General features: G+C 36.7%; 2 protein-coding genes across 2 annotated transcripts; both read left to right on the top strand.

The window, feature by feature from the left end:
- The first annotated feature begins 1,901 nt into the window (after window positions 1–1,901).
- On the top strand, window positions 1,902–4,180 carry LOC111891841 (uncharacterized). Its single transcript, XM_023887904.3, has 4 exons — window positions 1,902–2,165; window positions 2,565–3,474; window positions 3,558–3,674; window positions 3,760–4,180. Exons 1-4 carry the CDS (start codon window positions 2,052–2,054, stop codon window positions 4,023–4,025), a joined length of 1,407 nt encoding a protein of 468 aa, XP_023743672.1. The 5' UTR covers window positions 1,902–2,051; the 3' UTR covers window positions 4,026–4,180.
- A 1,546-nt stretch (window positions 4,181–5,726) lies between these two features.
- Window positions 5,727–9,798, top strand: LOC111891840 (uncharacterized). The gene is made up of 7 exons (XM_023887902.3): window positions 5,727–6,002; window positions 6,255–7,053; window positions 7,277–7,359; window positions 7,454–8,207; window positions 8,311–8,393; window positions 8,484–9,531; window positions 9,635–9,798. Exons 1-6 carry the CDS (start codon window positions 5,889–5,891, stop codon window positions 9,522–9,524), a joined length of 2,874 nt encoding a protein of 957 aa, XP_023743670.1. The 5' UTR covers window positions 5,727–5,888; the 3' UTR covers window positions 9,525–9,531; window positions 9,635–9,798.
- Window positions 9,799–22,017: the final 12,219 nt, after the last annotated feature.

A 22,017-nucleotide genomic window follows, 5' to 3' on the forward strand; every position in this document is an offset into this window, starting at 1 on the left:
GACCAGATTGAGTTAAGGGTAAATTGGTCAATTTACCCTTGGAAGGATATTGTGCTTGGTCTAATGTTTGTTTTGTCGCTTCGGGTAGTTCGGGATTTTTGGTGAGGCGGAGGTTCGGGAATCTGCTTCTTCAGTTCAGAGTTTCGGCAGTTGCGAGGTGAGTTATCCTCACTATATCGACAGGGTCTACGGCACCAAGGCCGACCCTTGATCGGATGGAAATCCGGGTAGCTGTTTGTTATGTTATTGCTTTGTTATGTTTGCATCCTGGTAGTTAGGATGATATATGTTAGAGACCTGGTTAGGGTCGGTATCCTGGTTTATAGGATGATGCTATGCTAGTGACCGGTTAGGTCGGAATCCTGGTAGGGATGTGCTGCGTATGTGATCTGCTAGATTGGTTGAGTTGTTGTTATATGATTATATGTTTATGTACACATGGTTGTTGATTGGGGTTGGGTTGAGGCGGATCCTGCTTTGTGCTGTAGGCCAACATACCCAGGGCGGGCCGATTATCCCGAAGACCCAGCGAGCGGTCCGGATAGGCTATAGGCCCCAAGAGGGCGGACCAGACATACCGAGGCTCGGAGAGTGGACCAGGCCGACTGAAGGCCCAGTGCAGGCGGACCAGTCATACTGTAGACTCAGAGAGCGGACCAGGTGGATTGAAGGCCTGGTGCGGGCGGACCAATCACACTGTAGACTCGATGTATATGGCTAGACTCGGAGGGTGGACCAGGTGGACTGAAGGTCCGGTACGGCGGACCAGTCACACAGTAGACCCGAAGTGCATGGCTGTTCTGTGTTCTGTTATGATATGGCATGTTGTGCGTGTATGATATATGTGGTTGGTATTTTGGGGGTATCTCACTAAGCTTTCGGGCTTACAGTTGTGGTTTAATGTTTTCAGGTTCTTCAGGAGACTGTGGCAAGGCAAAGGCGTGATCGTACCGCTCCTCATGATTATGTTTTATGATGTGGTTCTGGGAAGATTCTGATAATAATTGTATTGAAAACCTTTTTGTAATAACTTTATGAAACTGGGTTGTTTTTGAAAAGTTTAAATTGGTTGAAATTTTTATGGTCGTTACAGAAATTGAGATTTGAGTAGAATTTTTACTGCTCCAATGTGGGCCATTCTAATTTTAGATCTTAGTTTTGTGGGAATATCGTTTAGGTTACTGTTTATCTGTTTTTTGGTTAATAGTGGTAAATAAACAGATCATGTAGTATCTTTTATGTCGACATACATTTCTTTTGTACTAACGAAGTAAAATATTTCATTTTTTCTCTTTTTAACGTATTCAAAATATTAAATTTTGAGGGAACGTTTCTGAATATATTTTCTTTTTTTATTTTAAGATCTATTTTCTTAATTTTTGAAAGAAGATATTTTTAATCATTAGGCTTCCTTGAAAACCATCTTCATTTTCAATGAAGATTAAAGTATAACCTGAAGGTCGTTCTTCAGATCTTCTCTGTCTTTATTTTTTAAGGATAAATCCATAACAAAGCTCTGAAATTTCTACTAGGATTTCAAACATAACGTTTTCTAGCTGTCAACTTAGTATATATATTGATGTGAGAAACATGTGTAGTAGTGTGGTACGAAGAGAATAGTTAGTTATGAACATAAAAAACAAACAAAATTACATCTAAATTTGCACAAAATCATCCATATATATATATATATATATATATATATATATATATATATATATATATATATATATATATTGTCATTTTAAATTGATTAGGGACCAGAATCGAAACAAAACAAAATAAGAAGGGTCTGAGTTTAAAAAAGCTACGAACAAAAAACGCCAAGGACCATTCATGTAATCTACTGATTAAGTAATGATTTAATTTTCAAATCTCCCCGCTGTAACGGTATCATACGACAGGACGCCCTACGGACAAGGGTTGCTCGTATAAATATCCCTCTATGCTTACCGCCTCCTCATCGCATTTTGAGTTCCTCACTCATACTCGATCCACCTCCTTCCAATTCAAACCCTAATTTTCTAATTCAGATCACTAATTCAATACTCATGGATTTCCAAACCCTTAACAGAAGAGAACTTCAAGCTCTCTGCAAGCTCAACAAAATCCCTGCTAATGTCACCAACATTGCCATGGTCGATGCTCTCAAATCTCTTGAGACTGTAAGTTAATTCATTCCAATCCAATTTGATTATGCATCTTCTTATTGTATTAGTATTTTGTATTGAAAAACCCAATCTCAGATTCCCGCTATTGGCCAACCGTTGTTTTTAGTGTACAGATGTTAAATTAAAACTATAAAGCTTTATGAGCTATCGTATCTTTTGTGAGAAAGAGTTATTCAATTTAATCCAATTTGTTTCGTATTGTGTTCGCATTGAGAAAAATGCATTCGATTTAAATCTGTTTGATTGCGCCTTTTTTCTATCACCCAACTGTGAAGAATATCGTTATCTGTGTAATTCAGAATGCTTTTACCATGATTTCTTTTTGCTACTATATACATATAAAATTTGGGTATATTGATTTTGAAACTGTTGTTGCTTCCTATATTCAATCAGGTGGAAGGGATCGAAGAGTTTTTGAATCCTTCAAGGTCTGAAACTATTGGATCGTCAATTGAATCGCCTGAAAGAATTCAGGCTACATCAGTAAGGGTTCCTCGCACAACCTGTAGGACTTCCACTAGGCAAAAGGCTAATAATTCTGAAACCGAGTCTCTGCATGCGACTGCGAGCAGGGCAACTTCTCGTGGAGTAAGGAGGCAATTAGATGGAGAGGTCAACGAATTCCTGAAAACTCCAATGGTTTCCAGCATCAGAAAGAAAGGGACTACAACATCAACTCATCAAGAAACTTTGAAAAAGGAGACTGCTACTACTACTACCACTACTGTACAGAAAGCTTACAGCACAAGAAGATCAACAAGGTTGACTGCAAAGAAATCTGAAGGGATAGAAGTGATAGAGAGGGAAAGAAGTGAACCCATAAAGCTTGATTCGTTTTTGGCTGAAGTGAAGGATTTGGGTAATCAAAGTGATGAAAATTCAAAGAATGAGAAGGAGGTTGTGCATGTAGACATCACTACACTTGAAAGTGGAGAGAAGAAAGTAGATTGTTGTGGTGAGGTAGACGATTTAAAGGTGAAATCAGATGAAATCATTGAGCAACATGAGAATGTGGATTTAGAAGATCTAAAACCAGATTCAGAACCATGTGAAGATGATGATTCAGAAGAGAAATGGGTGATCATAGATGAGAAAATTGATCTCAATGAAGCACTGAATGTTTCAGTTAAGGAACAGGATGCTAATTTTATGGTTCCAGAGGAACACACAGTCAAAGCTGATGATATTGACGATAATGCCCTTTCCTTTAACACCAAAAACCCAAGTGATCCTTCAATATTGAAACCTGAAAGCATCCCCTGTGTTGTTTCAGAGATGAAGAATGAAGAATCAGAGTACAATGGTAAGTTCCATATCTCTTATATGATATAACTCCACATATGCTTATTACATGAATTGAGTCATATAATCTTTTTGTTTCTTCAGGGAATTTGATTCACTTCAACTCTGAAATTCCAAACGAGCCCTTGAAGTTAGATAATCATATTATCGATGAGGTAATGATTGCAGAGGGTATAGATGAGAATATCTCCGAAAATAAGGGTAAGTTTTCAAATTCTTGTCAATCTAAAAATGATAATTTGTTAAGGAAAAAAGATTGATTGTGATTATTATGTTGTGATTACAGTTGATTTTGAAGAAACACAAGAGTCTTTAATGGAGGAAATTGATGTTGATGAAGTAACACATGAGTCTTTCATGAAAGAAGACAAGAAATCTTCAGACAACAAGGAGAATGAAGAAAACATAAATGAAAAAGAAGGTGATGGAGATGAGAATGTTAAGAAGAATTTAATTGATACAAGTTTGAGGCAGCTGAAGAAGCAACTAAAAGCTTTAACGATAAAAAGCAAGGATGCAAGTTGTGTGACAACTACAGAAATGGAGAATTGAAGAAGAATGAATGTATGCAAAATTTTGACCCCATCATCATCATCATCATGTTTCTACTACAACATTTTTGTTTTTATATTGAAATTATGACATGGTATGCAAAAAACGTGGCTTGAAAAGTAATAGAATGGAATAATATCATATTTGAGCTCAAATGGTTTTTTATTTTATTTTTTTGTGCTTAGACATAATCGGATTGAAGTCAAAATTCCTAGTTTGACCCAAAAAATATCCACTGGTTAAGTTTGGATTGATTACAAAATAGGCGAGTTCAGCCAACTTTTAACACATAAAAGTTTTATATTGTCCAAAAATCACTCAAGTTTGATAATTTATTCAATTTATGTAAAAAAAAATGTTAAATATAAAATTTTTGACATGTTTAACTATCATATCTAGTTTTGTTACTGCAAAATACCTCAAAATTTTTGTAAAAAATTTAATTTAATTGCATGTTTACGAAAATGTATTTTATTATAAATTTAATACCATCATATGAAGTCTAACATGTATGATGTATAATGTATTATTGACAAGATTAAGATTATGTGATATAAATATATGTGCAAACGAGAACCCTAACTTTATGGTAATGTTGTATTGGATATCCCTTGTTCTTGCATTCCTTGCCCTTCACATTCAACTAGTTGCCTTCTTTCTTAGGGAATTCAATCACATCGGATCAGTGAGCTAAAAAGTCCATCAACAACTAAAGTAACTGCTTGATATGTCACCCTCCGTGATTCAAGTCTGTCACTAAGCCTTAAGTCAAAAGCTCGACTTCAAGCCCTTTATTTTAGGGCACCAAGTGAATCAAAGCAAGAGCTTATTCAGAGTTTGAACTCTGTTTAAATCAAAGTCAAACGAAGCAAAGCAAGCCAACCTAAGAGGGATAGGCATGATCATTCTATTCTAAAGATAGAGATTTGAACTAAGGACTGAAAGCTAGAAGTTCTCTATGTGAACATAGAATCCAATATAAACAACTGGAAATGCTAGAGTAACTGCTACAGAGGCAACTTACTGAAGAAAGTCAGATGATGGAAGTTACTCGGTTAAGAGGATTATGGAATAAACTAAGGAAAGTTTAACACAAATGATCATAATATGTGCTCATCTTCTTGGTAATTAAAATGAATGACGTATTGGTCTAGTTGTACGTTACATGTGTCCAATTAGAAAATTTTGCTTAGTGAAATCATATTTTCTTGGCAATTTTATTTTACCTTATGCTTATATTTATATTTGTTTGTAATAGAGATAAAAAATGATTTAATGCATGCCTAACAAATAAAGTAATAAACGAGAAATACTATTTGTTATTATTTTTCTTTAAAATAATTTGACTAAAGTATATTATTATTATTATTATTATATACTTTCAAACATAAACCAAATACAGATTTATAAGGTTTTTCTTTTTCTAAATTTATAATTATCAATAACAATAACAGTGCTAGAGGCACCAAGTAAGTTTATGAGCATTAGAAGATGTTTTCAAAATTTCGCTCAAAAACACATAAAAAAGATCAAAAAAACCTGATGATCGAATAAGGTTTCTTACATTTAAAATGTCAGTCCACAATCAAACATTTTATTATCATTTTTAAATTTTATTTTACAGCCCTATTTGAAAAATTATATAATACTCACATTTTTTCGTTTTTATTCCGAACAAAAATCAACATACTGTATTTTATGTTTTCTATGATGTAACACGCGCAGTTCGGACAAGGGTTTGATGCTTTGATATATAAATGTCGTTCTATGCTTGCGCGCCTCCTCGTTGCATTTTGAGTTTCTCATTCATGTTCGATCGAACTTCTTCAAATTGAAGCCCTAATTTTATCTCAGTTCTCAGTCATGGATTTCCAAACCCTTAACAGAAGAGAACTTCAGGCTCTCTGTAAGCTCAACAAAATCCCTGCTAACATCACCAGCATTGCCATGGTCGATGCTCTCAAATCTCTTAAGACGGTAAGTTAATTGATTTCAATCAAATTCGATTCTGCATCTTTTCTGTTCTTATAGTTGAATCATGCGTTTTATGTATTTTAATGACTAATGTTTTCATATATCTTGTGATAGCGAGTTTTTCATTTTTATATACTTGGTTTCTGCATTTTCGTATTTTGGAACTCCATTTCATCCTCGTCTAATCTCTGACCATTTACATATAATTTTTTTTGGTGTTGATTTGGAAACTGTTGTTTGTAAATACATTATCAGGTGGAAGGGATTGAAGAGTTTTTGAATTCTTCAAGAACAGAAACTGTCGGATTGTCAATTGAATCGCCTGAAAGAATTGAGATTACATCACCTAGGGTTCCTCGCACAAGCTCTAGAACTTCTACACGAAAAAAGGCGAAGATAGATGTTAATGAAGAAGTCCTGAAAACTCCATTGGTTTCCTGCACCAGAAAGAAGGATCCAGAAACTTCTTTCCATGATGTGGCAAATCAACTGAAGGAGTGTGAAATTATTGCAAAAAATGAGAGTTTAGTGAATCATGAGAAGGACTGCATACCAAATACACCTGTGGAAACATATAGCCAGATGAAGGTGACTAAATCAACTCATAAAGAAACTGTGAAAAAGGAAACTACTTCTACTGTACAGAGAGCTTACAGCACAAGAAGATCCACAAGGTTAGGTGCAAAGACATCTCAAGGTGCAGGTCTAACATCTAAAGAGGATTTGGGTAAGCCCTTACAAGAGAGACATGGTGTTATTGTTTTGGATGAAAGTGATGAAAATTCAAAGATTGAGAAGGTTGTGCATGTGGACACTACATTTGAAAATGAAAAAGAGAAGGTAGATTGTTGTGAGGAGATGGACACTTTAAAAGTGAAGTTAGTTAAAGTCTTTGAGCAACTTGAGGAGAAAAGTGGTCAAGTGGACAATCTAAAATCAGGTGTAGAAGGCATATGCAATCGAAGTGAGCTGGAGCCCTCAAAATTGGATAATCATAATGTTGCTGAGGTGATGAATACAGAGGGTATAGAGAAGAATATCTCTGGAAATACGGGTAAGTTTCAAAATTCTTGTCTCCAAATATTTAAAAGTCTTGAGCCCCAAAAATCCATCAACCTCATGTCACTTAAAGTCCAGTCTCACAATGGATGCACTCTCATTTCTTTGTCCAATCTTTAGCACAACATTATAAATTTTAACCAAAGTGTGAGTCTTTTACTTTTACCTGCTTTCAAAATGAAATTTTTCCTCATCTACATTTTATCTGTTACTATTAGTTGGTTCTGTGAATCCCAAGAAGCAAAAGGCGAGCATGAGTTTTGAAGGTAAAGATGGAGAAGCACAAGAGTCTTTAAGTCAGGTAATGTCTGTCATTTCCTTTTTCTGGAGCTGTAATACATATAAAATTTCATTGTATTGATTTGGAAATGGTTGTTTTTATTACATGTTGTTAGATTGAAGGGATTGAAGAGTTTTTGAATCCTTCAAGAACAGAACCTGTTGAAATGTCAATTGAATCGCCTGAAAGAATTGAGATTGCATCACCTAGGGTTCTTCGCACAAGCTCTAGAACTTGTACACGAAAAAAGGCTAAGATAGATGTTAATGAAGAAGTCTTGAAAACTCCATTGGTTTCCTGCACCAGAAAGAAGAATCTGGAAACTTCTTCTTTCCATGATGTGTCAAGTCAACTGAAGGAGTGTGAAGATATTGCAAAAAGTGATAGTATAGTGAATCAGGAGAAGAACTGCATGCCAAATACACCTGTGGAAACACATAGCCAGATGAAGGTGACTAAATCAACTCATAAAGAAACTGTGAAAAAGGATATTACTACATCTGTACAGAGAGCTTACAGCACAAGAAGATCCACAAGGTTAGGTTCAAAGACATCTCAAGGTGGAGGTGTAACATCTCAAGAGAGACATGATGTTATTGTTTTGGATAAAAGTGATGAAGATTCAAAGATTGAAAAGGTTGTGCATGTGGACACTACAGTTGAAAGTGGAAACGAGAAGGTAGACAATTTAAAGGTGAAATTAGTTGAAGTCTTTGAGCAACTTGAGGAGAAAAGTGGCCATGTGGACAATCTAAAATCAGATTTAGAAGGCATATGCAATCCAATTGAGCCCTCAAAATTAGATAATCATAATGCTGTTGAGGTGATGAATGCAGAGGGTATAGAGGAGAATATCTCCAGAAATACGGGTAAGTTTCAAAATTCTTGTCTCCAAATATTTAAAAGTCTTTTGCTTTTACTTCCTTTGAAAATGAGATTTTTCTTCATCTACATTTTCTGTGGAATTATTAGTTGATTCTGTGAATCCCAAGAAGCAAAAGGCGAGCATGAGTTTTGAAGGTGAAGATGGAGAACCACAAAAATCTTTAATTGAGGTAATGTCCATCATATCATATCTTTTCTGTATCTGTAAATTATATAATACATGTAAAATTGGTTTTATTGTTTTTGTTTTATGGTGTCAGGTGGAAGGGATTAAAGAGTTTTTGAATCCTTCAAGATCTGAAACTGCTGAGTTGTCCATTGAATCTCCTGAAAGGATTGAGGTTGCATCTCCTAGGGCTAAAAAGGCAAAAATAGTTGTTGATGAAGAAATCTCGAAAACTCCATTGGTTTCCTGCATCAGAAAGAAGTCTTTGACAATGACACCTTCTTCTCGCCATGATGTGGCGAGTCAACTCACTGAGTGTGAAGATGAAGATATTGCAAAAAACGAGAGTTTGGTGACTAAATCAACTCCCCAAGACACTGTAAGCAAGGATACAACAAGTGAACCCTTAGAGATTGTGAATGATTTGGGTAATTCCATACTAGAGAAACATGATGATGTTGTTTTGGATGAAAATTCAGAGATTGAGAAGGTTGTGAATGTTGTGATGAATGAAGTTGATAATCTAAAAGCAGATTCAGAAGTTGATTCTGTGAATCCCAACAAGGAAGAAGAGGTGAGCATGGATTTTGAAGTCCCTGATGCTGGAGAAGCACAGGGGTCTTTAATGGAGGAAATTGGTGTTGAAACAAGACATGAGTCATCAGTAGCTGCTGATGTTTCTCTTGTTGAAGAAGAAAAAAACCATCAATTTTCAACAAATGCAAATGATGAAGATGATGATGATGTTATTGTAATGACTGAGGTTTCAGAGAACATAATTGAAGAGAATGAAAAAGAAGTTGTAGTGGATATGGATATGGATATGGATATGAATGTGGATGAGAAGGCTAAGGCTAAGGCTAAGAGTGTATTTGATAAAAATAGTATAAGGCAGTTAAAGAAGAAACTGAAAGCAACTTTACTTAATAAATTAAGCCCACCTCCAACATCAGTAAGGATTAAGACTGAGGATTCAGACAACAAGGATATAAATAAACCACATGCTGTTGTAGTTGAAGAGAATGAAAAAGAAGATGTTAAGAGTTTAAATAATAATAATAATACTTGTAGTCTGAGGCAGCTGAAGAAGAAGCTGAAAGCCGCGTCAGTAAAATATAACAGCATTATTGCTTGATGACAAGGTTAATATTTTGTAGTCAAAAGTATTTTTAATTTTGTAGTGGGATTGATTAAAGATATTGTTTTGACTAATTTAATTTTATGTTATTGTTAACGAATGAGCAGGCGACAACAACTACAGAAATGGACGCACTGAGGGCTATCTTACCTTACAACGGAAGTATTCCAAATTTTGACATTTTGACTTTTATTTAAAATAGTCACATAAACTACAAAATACATGGCTCCCAATTTTTGAAACATAATAGAAAAAAAAAATATTATCTTAATTGATGCCTCTATCGTCTCATATTTTTATAAGCTTTTGGTTTCTGTTCTTACATCTCAAACTCGGACAGGTAAAGGAAAATAAATAATCTTTTATTGGTAAAGGATCTTTGGATACTTTTACATGTCAGAAATCTCACTCTAACCTATACAATATATTATTAACTAAACCTAAAAGACAACTCTCACACACAGTCTGTACTCTGTACACAAAACTCATGGTAAACAAATGAGAGAGACAATATATACAAGTTGCAAAGAAAGGGATGAGAGTGATTTAGGGTTTTCTCTAACTGGGATGACGAGTTATGAGAAACCTCGTACATACATGAGAAAATAGTCAGCATAGTATCAAGTACAGTGTTTGTCGCATAATATCAAGTTCCCAACCAACTTTTTAACAAATCATTCACTTTCTTCAACTCCATCGTGAAACACAACCACATTAAGATCAAGAGGAGTATCAACCAATTTATATGATAAATGCCCAAACTACTTCATTTTTAAAATTCATACTACATTAGTTGTTGCAACAATCTCAATCCCTAAAAATATTTTAAAATACATGTATTCTTCATTAAAAACTTAGTTCTTAAAAACGTTTTGACAATTGAAACTTCACTTCTACAACTACCGGTTAAAATTATATCATCAACATCTACCAAACAAAAATCCAAAAACACCTCCTCTAAATTTAGAAAAAAAAAATCACTTTTTGCTTTGGCAAAACCAAATTCAATCAAAGATGAAGTCAATTTTTGGTTCCATTTCCTATAACCTATAAAAGGACTTTACTAATTTACACATGTTTATCATCTCTTAAAAAAATACATATAAACATCCTATTTAAGGGATCTATACAAAAAAACATTGTTAACGTCAAGTTAATATAAATTATAGCTAAGAACAATCATACAAAATATGCATGTTACAATTATATGTTTAGCATCTCGAGTAAAGATTTCATTAAAATTCAAATCTTCTCTTTGATTGTAATACTCGGTAACAAACCTTGTTTTATACTGCTTAATTTCGCCATTAGATTTGTACTTGATTTATAAACTCGTTCACCCAACTGAGTTTTCTCTCATTGGGTAAATCGATAATGATCCAAGTCCCCTTCCTATTTAATGTTTGTAAACTAATAAGAATTTAAAAAGAAGTAATAACAATATAGAGAAAAAACGGTTAGGGTTACATTGTTGATAGAAAACGGCTAAGGTTACATTGTTGCTAGATAACTGTACAATACAATGAAAGACAAATAAGACTATAAATAGGAAAGATATCAAGAGTAACCAGACTAATGGGCTAACATAAGGTCTAATACAAAAGAGCCCAAAATATTATTATGCTAATATTTCCCCTCAAACTCACAATGCGGTGGAAACAAACTTGAGAGTTTGTCTTCAAAGAAACGAAAATGAGAATCTGAGTGTGTCTTAGGAAACATTCATATCCACAAGCAACCAAACAATCTGTATTTTTGTAGCGGCCAACAATCGTCATCTAAGCAACAATATCAAACAATCTTCAAGAGAAGCAGCAGAACCAAAGAACCTGCATGAAAACATCCAAAAAAAAACAAACAATCTGCATAAAGACAATCAAAACCAAACAATCTGCACGAAAACAACCAAAACCAAACAATCTGCATGAAAGCAACAAAAACAAAATGAACACTAAAGATAATACCGACAACAACCAAACAAAGAAAACCCAATATGCAAATATGCATTGTACTAAACTAATGTAACCAATCATCCGTATTCTATTTTATTAAACTAATGTACTCAATCCTCCTTATTTTCTTTCCCTCACAATGCTTGAATAATAAACATTGACCGTTTGCCAAACAATAGCAACATTGAAACAAAAACAAAACCCAATGAAAAATAAAAATAAAAATAAAAGTAAAATAGAGACGCGAAACAAAACTAGAACAAAAGAAATTATAACCAAACAAATATAAATCCGAATCAAATACTTTTGTAACCAAAAATGAAAATGGAAGCTACAGCCGAAAAACAAACAAAAGAACTCAAATCGGAATAAAACCAAATCCAATATATTAGTGAAACTAATATGGATCCAATGATACTAACGGAAGTGGAACTTGCAACTAGATTTACCAAACCTTAAAAAAAATCTTATTATTTTTAATAATAATATCAAACGAAACATAACATCTATATTTTTGTAATACTAAACTTAAATAAAAAAACTATTAAAACCCTTAACAAACCATGTTCATGACAAGAAGGTAAGACAAAAACATTATAATTTCTCTTACCATAAAATGACATTCTTGTAAAAGTAAAACAAAAAACATTTTTTTAAAGTTTTAATAGGACGACATAGATTAGACCAATCATTCAATATAATAAAACCTTTTTTAAGAAGCTTTCAAAATCAATGGAAAAAAAAACATGAATTCAGTCGGAAACATTAAGAATAACAAGAGTAGGAAAATTTTGATGACCAATCTTTTCAAGAGCTCCGACAACAAAAGAAAAATGTAATAAAACCTTCAATTATGTTTCATAATTGAAAGGAAATTATAATTAAAAAAGTGTAATAAAAGCAAACTAATACCAATCAACGAATACAGACAAATACTTCAACAACCAAACAAACAAAACTTTAAACAATAATGCGATCTTAATAGAAAAGTGCGGTGCAATATGATAATCGCGACGAGATATCGATGAAAAAAAGGATATTTTCGCGGTGGCGGCAAGATATCGACGAAAAAACCCAAATTGTGGCGCAAAGGACTCAAAAATGCGACGCGAACTATGAATACCATAAATAATCGAAACCCTAAAATAACAACAAAATCGAACAAATAAAACCACGCAAAATATAGAACCCTAAACATATCAGAACCCTGACTCACGATCCAACTCGTCGAGTCATCCCTCTGACTCGCCGAGTTCCCTGGCTACTCATAGTCGTGATTAAGCGAGTCAACTCGTCGAGTTCTACCATATTCAGAATCGGGACAAAACGACTCAACTCGTCGAGTTCTTCTATGGACTCGACGAGTTCTTCAGTTTGTTTGGGCCTTCTTAAAGGATTAAGCCTTTACTCTTCGGATCTCAGCTTCTTATTCCTCATGCACACTAAAAACGTCCTTTTAAGGGTAAAGTTTCCAACTTTACCCGCTAATATCCCTTCTTCATGGGTTTAGCCCAAACCCTAACCCTTTAGGACCTAGATCTTGGTCCACAAGCCATCCATACTCCAACTAAGGCATATTCACTGAGATCCAGACTCTAAGCACTCCATGAACACGTAAAGTTCCTAACTTTCTTCCCATGCATGGCCTTTTGAAGCTTAAAAGGCTAAAATGGAAACTTATAGCTTGCATGGGGCTTCCATAGCCATAAAGTTTGCACCTTTATGCCATGTGAGCCCCTCAAGGTCATAGATCTGAAGGTATACCCACTTGGGATGTCCATGTCCCAAAGATCATGTTTCTTGGACCAAAAACCCCATAAAATGATAAGAAGGAGATCTAACAAGCTACTAAGCAAGGTTGAGACTTGCTTACCAGAAAACGAAGAGGATGAGATGTTGTTTCTGGATCTACTAGCTTCCTTCTGAATCTCCAAGCTTCTCCTTCTTTAACAAGCTTCAAAACATACAATCTTCACTCAAAACAACTCACAAGCTCATACAAGGCACTAGGGTTTCGTGGATTAGGGTTTGAGACTTAGAGGATGGAAATGAGGCCAGCAAGTGAGGATTAGGATGCTTAAATAGGGTGTAAAAACTCGAAATTAGGGTTTCACCCTGGCATCCCTACTCGTCGAGTCGAGACTCTCAACTCGTCGAGTGGGTGACTTAAAATCCCGCGACCAATATCGTTTCTACTCAACGATTCTGGGGCTCCCAACTCGTCGAGTAGCTTTACAAAAGTGAATAAATTATAATTAAATGCGTATTTGGAACCAGACGTTACACTTTGTTACAAAACCACTAAAGTAGGTGCTCTCATATCCCTACTATACCTTTTATTCTTCTAAGACCAATTATAATGTAAACTAAATTAATCATTGGTGCGATCTCCAAGGTTCGCCTAACAGTTCATAATGTTGTTACAAGTGTTGATTTGAGATCACATTCTTTGAAAATATTGTCAAACTTCCCTACAAGACGACCGTAACATCACTGCATACATATTATATCAATGAAAATGGTGTTGTTCTTTATTCTTCATCATGTTATGTACTCTTCATGTGTTGTTAATTTGTTGTATAAAAAAATAACAACATATTTCTAAAACAACTACAAACATTCTATGAAAATGACACATAATAGAAAACAATTGTTCGTGATACTTACCATTCCAAAACCATCGAAAAGGCGCTAAACAAACTTATTACATCTACTTACAATGATTCATTGTAGAAAAAAATACACAATAAACATAATTGTAAGTTTAAATCTAGACTACACTGCAAGAATGGTGTTTGTGGTATGTTGAAAATTGTCACTTTGGTCCAAAAAAGTTTGGACTAGCACCACCAGTCCAAAAGTTTCATTTTGTTGCTAGTTTGCTCTAAAAGTATTTTATATTTTAAAAAATGATGGAATTACCCCTTTTAATTTGCTTTTTCAATTTTCTTTTGTTACAACAATTGAAAAGAAAATAAAAAATAATAACAATACTACTTTATCCTTCGTCTTTTTCTTTTACACAACACTTAATTTCTCCCCTTTATTGTAGCTGAAAAGCTTCATCGGCTACCATATCCATCTTGTCGAAAATACCGACGCCACTACTGTCGGTTGACGTTATCGCCGATGCCATAATCGTCGTCGTCGTTAGCCACCACCACCTTCAGCATACATCGTCTCCGCTACCACCAACCTCCGATAGATCTGAAATCCACTATCACCTACAACAAACCCTAATCGATTCCTACCACCGGAGTCCATCTTGTCACCTTCTTGGTTCGTCTTCTCCACCAGAAACCATTTCCATAACCCGCATTTTCGATGGAAACCATCACCAACTTCTCGAAACCCTTGCCGCCACCTTATCTCATATGAATTAAGGCTTCTGGGGAAGAATAAGGACGGCGACGACAGGGGGTTTTCGACGACGAAGAAGAAGAGTCGTCGTTTGGGAAACCCTAACTTTTCGGATCTGAAAACCTAACTAGTTGTCGGATCTAAGAGAAACGAGACTCGCTGGAGAAAGAGAGAGAGACATATGCGACGTTTGTGGCTTGAGTTTCTAGACGAAACCGCCATCGGGTTGTGAAGACGGCGACATTAACAGATTTGGAATGTTGTCGATGTCATCATCGCATATCTGAACTCTAGAACTTGAGGGTTTTCAAATCGGGCCATTTTGACATCGTTGATTTGGGTTTTCACGTCGTCGCTTCCCTTCGTCTTCTTTGGTTCGTCGTAGCCTCCATCTGTAACTCAATACCCTCAACGACGTCGGAAATCGAGTTGCCAACAGAAGATCTGAAAATCGCCGGAAAAATGGGGGTTTCTTGCTCGTCGGAAGAATGAGGGTTTTTAGATCGGTTGTGGTGGTGGTGGTGTTTATATTCGCTGGAAAAATGAGGTGTTTCGAAGGATTTTCTAGTGGTGATGTTCATATTTTCTGGCATTGGTAGTTGATGCGTGCAAATAATTACACCTAATTTTACCAATTACTTTACTAGCTATTCGACCCAGGGCAGTGTATCCCGCGTAAATAGTATAACATAAAAGTCGGGTATCGATCACAGGGAACGATATTAATTAATTAACCTACTTACTATTAAATTAATCTAGAATTCTAACAAAGGTAAAAAGGGGTTTTTTTTTATCTAATTTTGCAAGTTTAGATAAACTTAATTTCTTAACACGATTCAATCAAATAACAAAAACACTTCTGTTAGTTTGCATCCACCTTCCCTCAATGGTTTAACCATTAAGTATGACAATTCTCATTGGTTACCAATTAAAATATTATTACAATTCAATTCCAAATTTACTAATATAAACTAATTCATGTAGAGCTATGTATGGTCATACATAATTTAACACATAGTCAATTATTAAATAGAATTGAAGCTATATAAAATTGAGTTAACAAACACAATTATGTTCATAATATGAGTTCTCCAGCACAACCAAATTCAATACTTTAATTACTTATCTAAGATTGGTTCTTTCTTAGCTCTAATAATCTAATGTTCACTAAATTACTAGGTAATCAAATTCATGTAGATTAATGGTCACTAACTACACAAAATAAGAATCTAAAGCAATCTAGTATCAAATTAAGCATGCTAGGTATAATCAATCAAACACAAGACATTAACCAACAAGAAAAATCTAAATTATTATAAACAAACCATGAGTTCCAGTTTCATCTAGCTAACAGAAGCGACTAGATTTAGCTACTCATACTAGCAATTGAACTAAAAAAAGTCATAATCAAAAGCATAGTAAAGTACAATCTAGAAAGTCAATTATGTTCTTCTCCTTCTTCCTTGGTATTAAAACCAAATTCCTAGCCTTCTAAACCTCTGAATTACGATTTTTGAACTTTTCTCTAGCCAGCCTACCTCTCAAATTCGTAGAAATCCAGGATATATATAATTTTCGAAATAACCCTACTCACGTCGTGAGCATAGGGGTCTCACATCGTGAGTCCAGTAATTATCCGTATCCAACACGGGCTCTTGCTTCACGATGTATATCTTCTAGAATGTCCGAGCTCACGTCGTGAGACTTAACTCCTTACGTCGTGAGAATGCTTTTTGTTGGATTTTTTTTTTATCTTTTAAGCTCTTAACCTCCAAAGTCCCAATCTTTAACGCTTTCAGTCATTTTTCTTCAAAATGTCGTCTTTTGACTACAAAACATATTTTAACCTTATAAATATCATTTATCTATACAAATAACCAAAATATTAATCAAAATGTAAATAAATATTGCATAAAAATATGTATAAATATGACAACATCAGTAGTGATCATATCTTCCGATAGTAGCGGTGGGTATTTTAGAAAGAGAGAGAGGAGAGAGAGAGGTTATATATTTTTTCTATTTTATTTATTTTTAATTAGGAAAGTATAAAATTAATAAAAAAAAGTGTAAAAAAAATATCAAGAGCAGATCCGTTATTTTAAGGGGGTGTTTGGATAGGGAAAAAACAGGCTGCTTATTGCTTATTGCTTAATCCCACCGCAATAAACAAATTTAAGTGTTTGAATAGGAGTCTTTAAAAATCAGCTTATTGCAGTAGGAATACACAAAATAAGCTGATTTTAATAAGCAGGGGGAATGCTTATTGCTTATTAGTCATTTTACTCATATAAGTTGTTTTGTTTGTTAAACACTTACAATGCTTATTGCTTATTCCCACCGCAATAAGCTAATCTAAATACATTTTAAAAAAATGCTTATTCTCACAGCAATAAGCAAATAATCAATAAACTAATAAGCTAAAAACTATTTATCCAAACACCCCCTAAATATTTAAAAAAAAAAAAAAAGAAGACCAAACTAACAACAAAATTAAAATATTAAAATTTTAAACTTGCGGTGTTAGTTCAAATTTTTTTGGACTAAAAACATAATTTTCTAAGATACCATATCGACTATTCTTACTATTTTGTCTTAAATCTTGGGTCCTCCTATTCGCACGATTAAATTCGTGTATAAGTCATTATTAGAGTATTGATTTGATTACTGCATAAAAAGTCCCATCACTTTTGTCACTTCACATGATTTCAATTGTTTTTATGTCTTTTCTAATTTAATCCCTTTCACTTAGATATAAATTACAAAACACACCTTTTTGTTCTTTCGAATTCCAATAATTTCATTATTATCTATTTCAAATATATAGATGAAAACTTAATCTTAATAATTATAAGGTTTGCAATTTCATTATTATTATATAGGCTAGTATTGGTTTATTTTCTTAAAAGTATATATAGATCTGAAAAAACTGTACAATTAGTCTTATAAATATTTTCAAAATAATATCAATTAAAATGTTAAGGCTTTATATTTGATTTTTAGTATTACTATGTATTCTAACCATTTTCAGTAAATTTATTTTTCATCAAAATGTTAATAATATATTTTATTATTTTCAAAATTCGTATTATTAATGACCGACCAATTTATAACTTTTCTAACCCATTGCTAACAACATTTATTTAAGTAAAATTAAGTAAATTAATCATAATTTAATGTGTATTAAAAAACCTAAAAAATAACAAAAGAACCGCTATTAACTCATTCTAGCAACATCTATTTAATTTAATAAATTAAAAATGGCAACTGACACATATCATTTCAATTATCGTGTGTCAATCTATCTGTAACAGCCCGAAATCTCAGGTATTGTTAAATTATGTTTTTGGGGTGAATTAAGAGGGGACTCGGCGAGTTGGAGCCTAGACTCGCCGAGTAGGATCGCAGACTTGGTCGCGGGTTCGCGACTGGACTCGACGAGTCCAGATATGGACTCGGCGAGTCTACGTTGTTTAGCGAAAACCCTAACCGTTCAGGTTTGGGACGTATAAAGGAGACTTATTGGCCGTCATTGTTCATTTTACCCTTCTGAGAAGAACCCTAAATCGATTGTGTGCATCTGGAGCAAGGATTATAGGCCATTGTTGATTATAGAAGAGTGGTTGTGCAAAGAAGAGAAGGGATTGGCTAAAGGAGCAGCAAGGGAGTCACATTCTGAGGATTGGGGACACAGAGGATACATCATCCAGGTAAGAATTCGAGTATACTCTGCTATGTTGATGTGATTATGGAATTAGGGTTTATGGAACCCTTTTGTGAATAGATTGAATGTTACCCTAGTCCCCATGTCGATTGTAACCCTGTATTGGGACCTTTGGAGGTCCAGAATGTCCCATGTCTGTGCATTTCGGGAATTGATGAAGGTTTTGGATTGGAATCCTTATGCCTTAGGTCAAAATGTAAATTATGAATCATATGGTGTATCATGAGCACTGAAATGAGGACTTTACGTGATGGATCAGCCTAGGAAGGCCAGACCTAGGAATGGTCGAAGCAGTTCTGACCTTAGGATGCAGTTTGAGCGGTTGCATGGCATGGACTCGCCGAGTTCGATGAACAGACTCGGTGAGTAGCTTGAAGATTAACTGGGACTCGTCGAGTTGTTCTTCAGACTCGGCGAGTTGAGTCGGGGTGGCCCCGCGATTCTTCCAGGAGTAACTCGTCGAGTCAAGGAGGATACTCGACGAGTAGATAGGGAATCTCAGAGAGTTGGAGGACGTCTAGACTCGCCGAGTCGACATGGTACTCGCCGAGTCCGGACGAGTTGACCGTTGACCAGAGTTGACCTAAGTCTGACTTCTTAGGGATAGTCACACTTAGAAGATATAAGTGTTAATGAGAGATTGTGATGTTATAGGGAGGTTGTAGCTCGTCGGATTGTGCACGAGTGATTTTAGGATTTGCTAGCTTTCAGCATTCACGAGGTGAGTCTTCTCACTATACTGTACCCGGAAGGGTTTGACTGTGTGACCGGAAGGTCAGATATGATATGTGATATGTATGCTATGTGTGGTAATCTGTTTGTTATGTATGTTATGGGCCGGAAGGCAATATGTTGTGTGATGGACCGGAAGGTCGGCGTGGGTAGGACCGGAAGGTTTACCCAGCAGGGACGGAAGTCCCCTGAGACACATGGACCGATAGGTCAGGGCCTGGAAAGGCGTATGTGCGTAAGTTGTATATTGGGGAACTCACTAAGCATTTATGCTTACAGTTGTTATGCATGTGTTTTAGGTACTAGCGAGGACCGTGGGAAGGCGCCGGCGTGATCGATACACACTGAAGGATGTTTTTATGATCTTGGGATTTAGACAATTTGTATTTGACATGACACTTAAATTATTTATGCCTTGTTTTGAATGGAAATACTTTATTTTTAAAATGAAAATTTTGTTTGAAAATTTTGCGTTGTTACAATTGGTATCAGAGCCTTGGTTTGAGGGATTCGGGTGCACCTTCGGGAGTAACTGAACTCAAACCGAGGATTTGAGGAAAACTTTTTAAATAAAGGCATAAACTTTTGTAAATGGTTTTGTGGTAAGCAAGAAAGAAGTAGTGTGTACGATCAGTCAGCGCCCGAACGGTAAAGATCCCCAAAATACCTTACAATATTATATGATATGAATTGTTATGCATGTTAGAAGACTAGGTATTCATGATAGGACTAGAGTGGCCTAATTTGTGATGCCTTAGTCTAGGGAAGTTTGCCGATATGGGATGCTTTGCTAGTGTGCGGGTAGATAGTGCATAACAGAAGTAGAGTACTCACTATCCGGGGTTTGGGGAGGAAGACTTGAGATGAATGCTGATGCGGTATGGTCGGTAGTATTGGGCCCGTACTACCGAAGACACCGGGTCAGTGGGAGACCCAAGTAAGAATCCCTGGATATCGGAGACTGAGTAGGGTTGCGTTATCGAGTGCGATTATTCTCGATGGAGTCTCTGATAGTTCTATGTTGTATTTCAGAGACATCATGGTTAGACCACGCCACGGAGCGAGTTCGAGCGGTGTGAGTGACGAGGAGATTCGTCAGATGATTCACGAGGAGGTAGCTGCGGCGATCCGGGCCAAAATCCCGGAGATGTTTGGGTCTATTAAGACCACCCTGATGGAGACGTTCGAGGAGCGGTACGCCGCATTGACTGAAGCTGCAGCCGCTGCAGCTACCGCAGCTGTGGCCGCTGCTAGGCCACAGGGGGGTGACTCGTTGCTTTTCCGAGAGTTTAGCAACACGAAGCCACCAGAGTTCGATGGGACGCAGGATCCGATTGCTGCGATGAGGTGGATCGCGGATATAGAGGGGTGCTTCTACACTTGTTCATGCCCGGAGCACCTGAGGGTACGGTTCGCTTTGAACCAGCTCCGTCTGGGAGCGAAGGACTGGTGGAAGTTCGTGACGGCGAACTTCACTTTGGCAGAGATTACAGCAGTGACTTGGGAGGGGTTTAATGCTATGTTCAGGGACGAGTACGTTCCCCCGGTGGAGAGGGAACGATTGGTTCAGGAGTTCTTAACCCTCAAGCAGGGTACTGATTTTGTTGCGGTGATCACGCGGAAGTTTCATGAGAGGGCGATGTTTTGCCCCGAGCTGGTGTCCACTAATCAGGCTCGGATGAGCCGGTACTTGGGTGTGTTGAGGAGGGATATCCGGGAGTTTGTGTCAAACTCCACCTACCATACTTTTGCTGAGCTTCAGGCGAATGCCAGGAAGCGCGAGATCGAGTTGGAGACCCAGGCCAGGGAGGAGGCTGAGTCTCAGCGGGTGGACCGGCGACCGACTCAGTCCCAGCCGGCAGCCAAGCGGATAAAGTCCGCCGATTCGAGGACAGGAGGTTCGAAGGGTCGCACTTGCGAGAAGTGCGGCAAGAGTCATGATGGGGTATGTCGATCTGGTGCTTGTTACAAGTGTGGCAAGGAGGGACACATTGCTAGGGAGTGCCCCAAGGGGTTTACGGTTTGCTTTCATTGCAACCAGACAGGCCATCGGAAGGCCGAGTGCCCTCAACTTCTTCAGGGATCTGCACCTGCTACCAGAGCTACTGCGACTCGACCGGTGAAGGCCGAGTCCCCGAGGGCTCGAGGGAGAGCCTTTCAGCTGACTGCAGAGGAGGTCCGCGCTGCGCCCGATGTTGTGGCAGGTATGCGGTAATTCATGTATTTATTTTAATGTCGAGACGTTATGCTTATGTTATTATATGCGTAGGTACTTTCCTTGTGAACTCTGTGCCTGCCTTAGTGTTATTTGACTCGGGTGCGAGTAGATCCTTTGTATCTTTAGCCTTTAGTCAGCATATCAGCGTTAGTCGTGAGTCGTTGAGTCGGCCTCTGAGAGTTTCTATAGCTGACGAGAGAGTGATTTGTGCCACGGAGGTTCTCCGGGGATGCGTGTTAGAGATTTTCGGGGTCGAATTCCCGATTGACCTGATTCCTATTGCGATGGGTGATGTCTGTGTCATCGTGGGCATGGACTGGTTGAGCCAATTCGGCGCTGTCATCGACTGTGAGCGTCAGCTGGTGACTATACGAGACCATAGTGGGGGAGTTCTTTCGGTGTACGGCGAGGGTACCCGTTCGGGATCAGCTTTTTGTTCGGCCGCTAGGGCGAGGCAGTGTCTACAACAGGGCTGTAAGGGTTTTGTGGCGTATGTGATGGATA

The sequence above is a fragment of the Lactuca sativa genome, chromosome 3 (genome assembly GCF_002870075.4).
Source record: "Lactuca sativa cultivar Salinas chromosome 3, Lsat_Salinas_v11, whole genome shotgun sequence".
Lineage (NCBI taxonomy): Eukaryota > Viridiplantae > Streptophyta > Magnoliopsida > Asterales > Asteraceae > Lactuca > Lactuca sativa.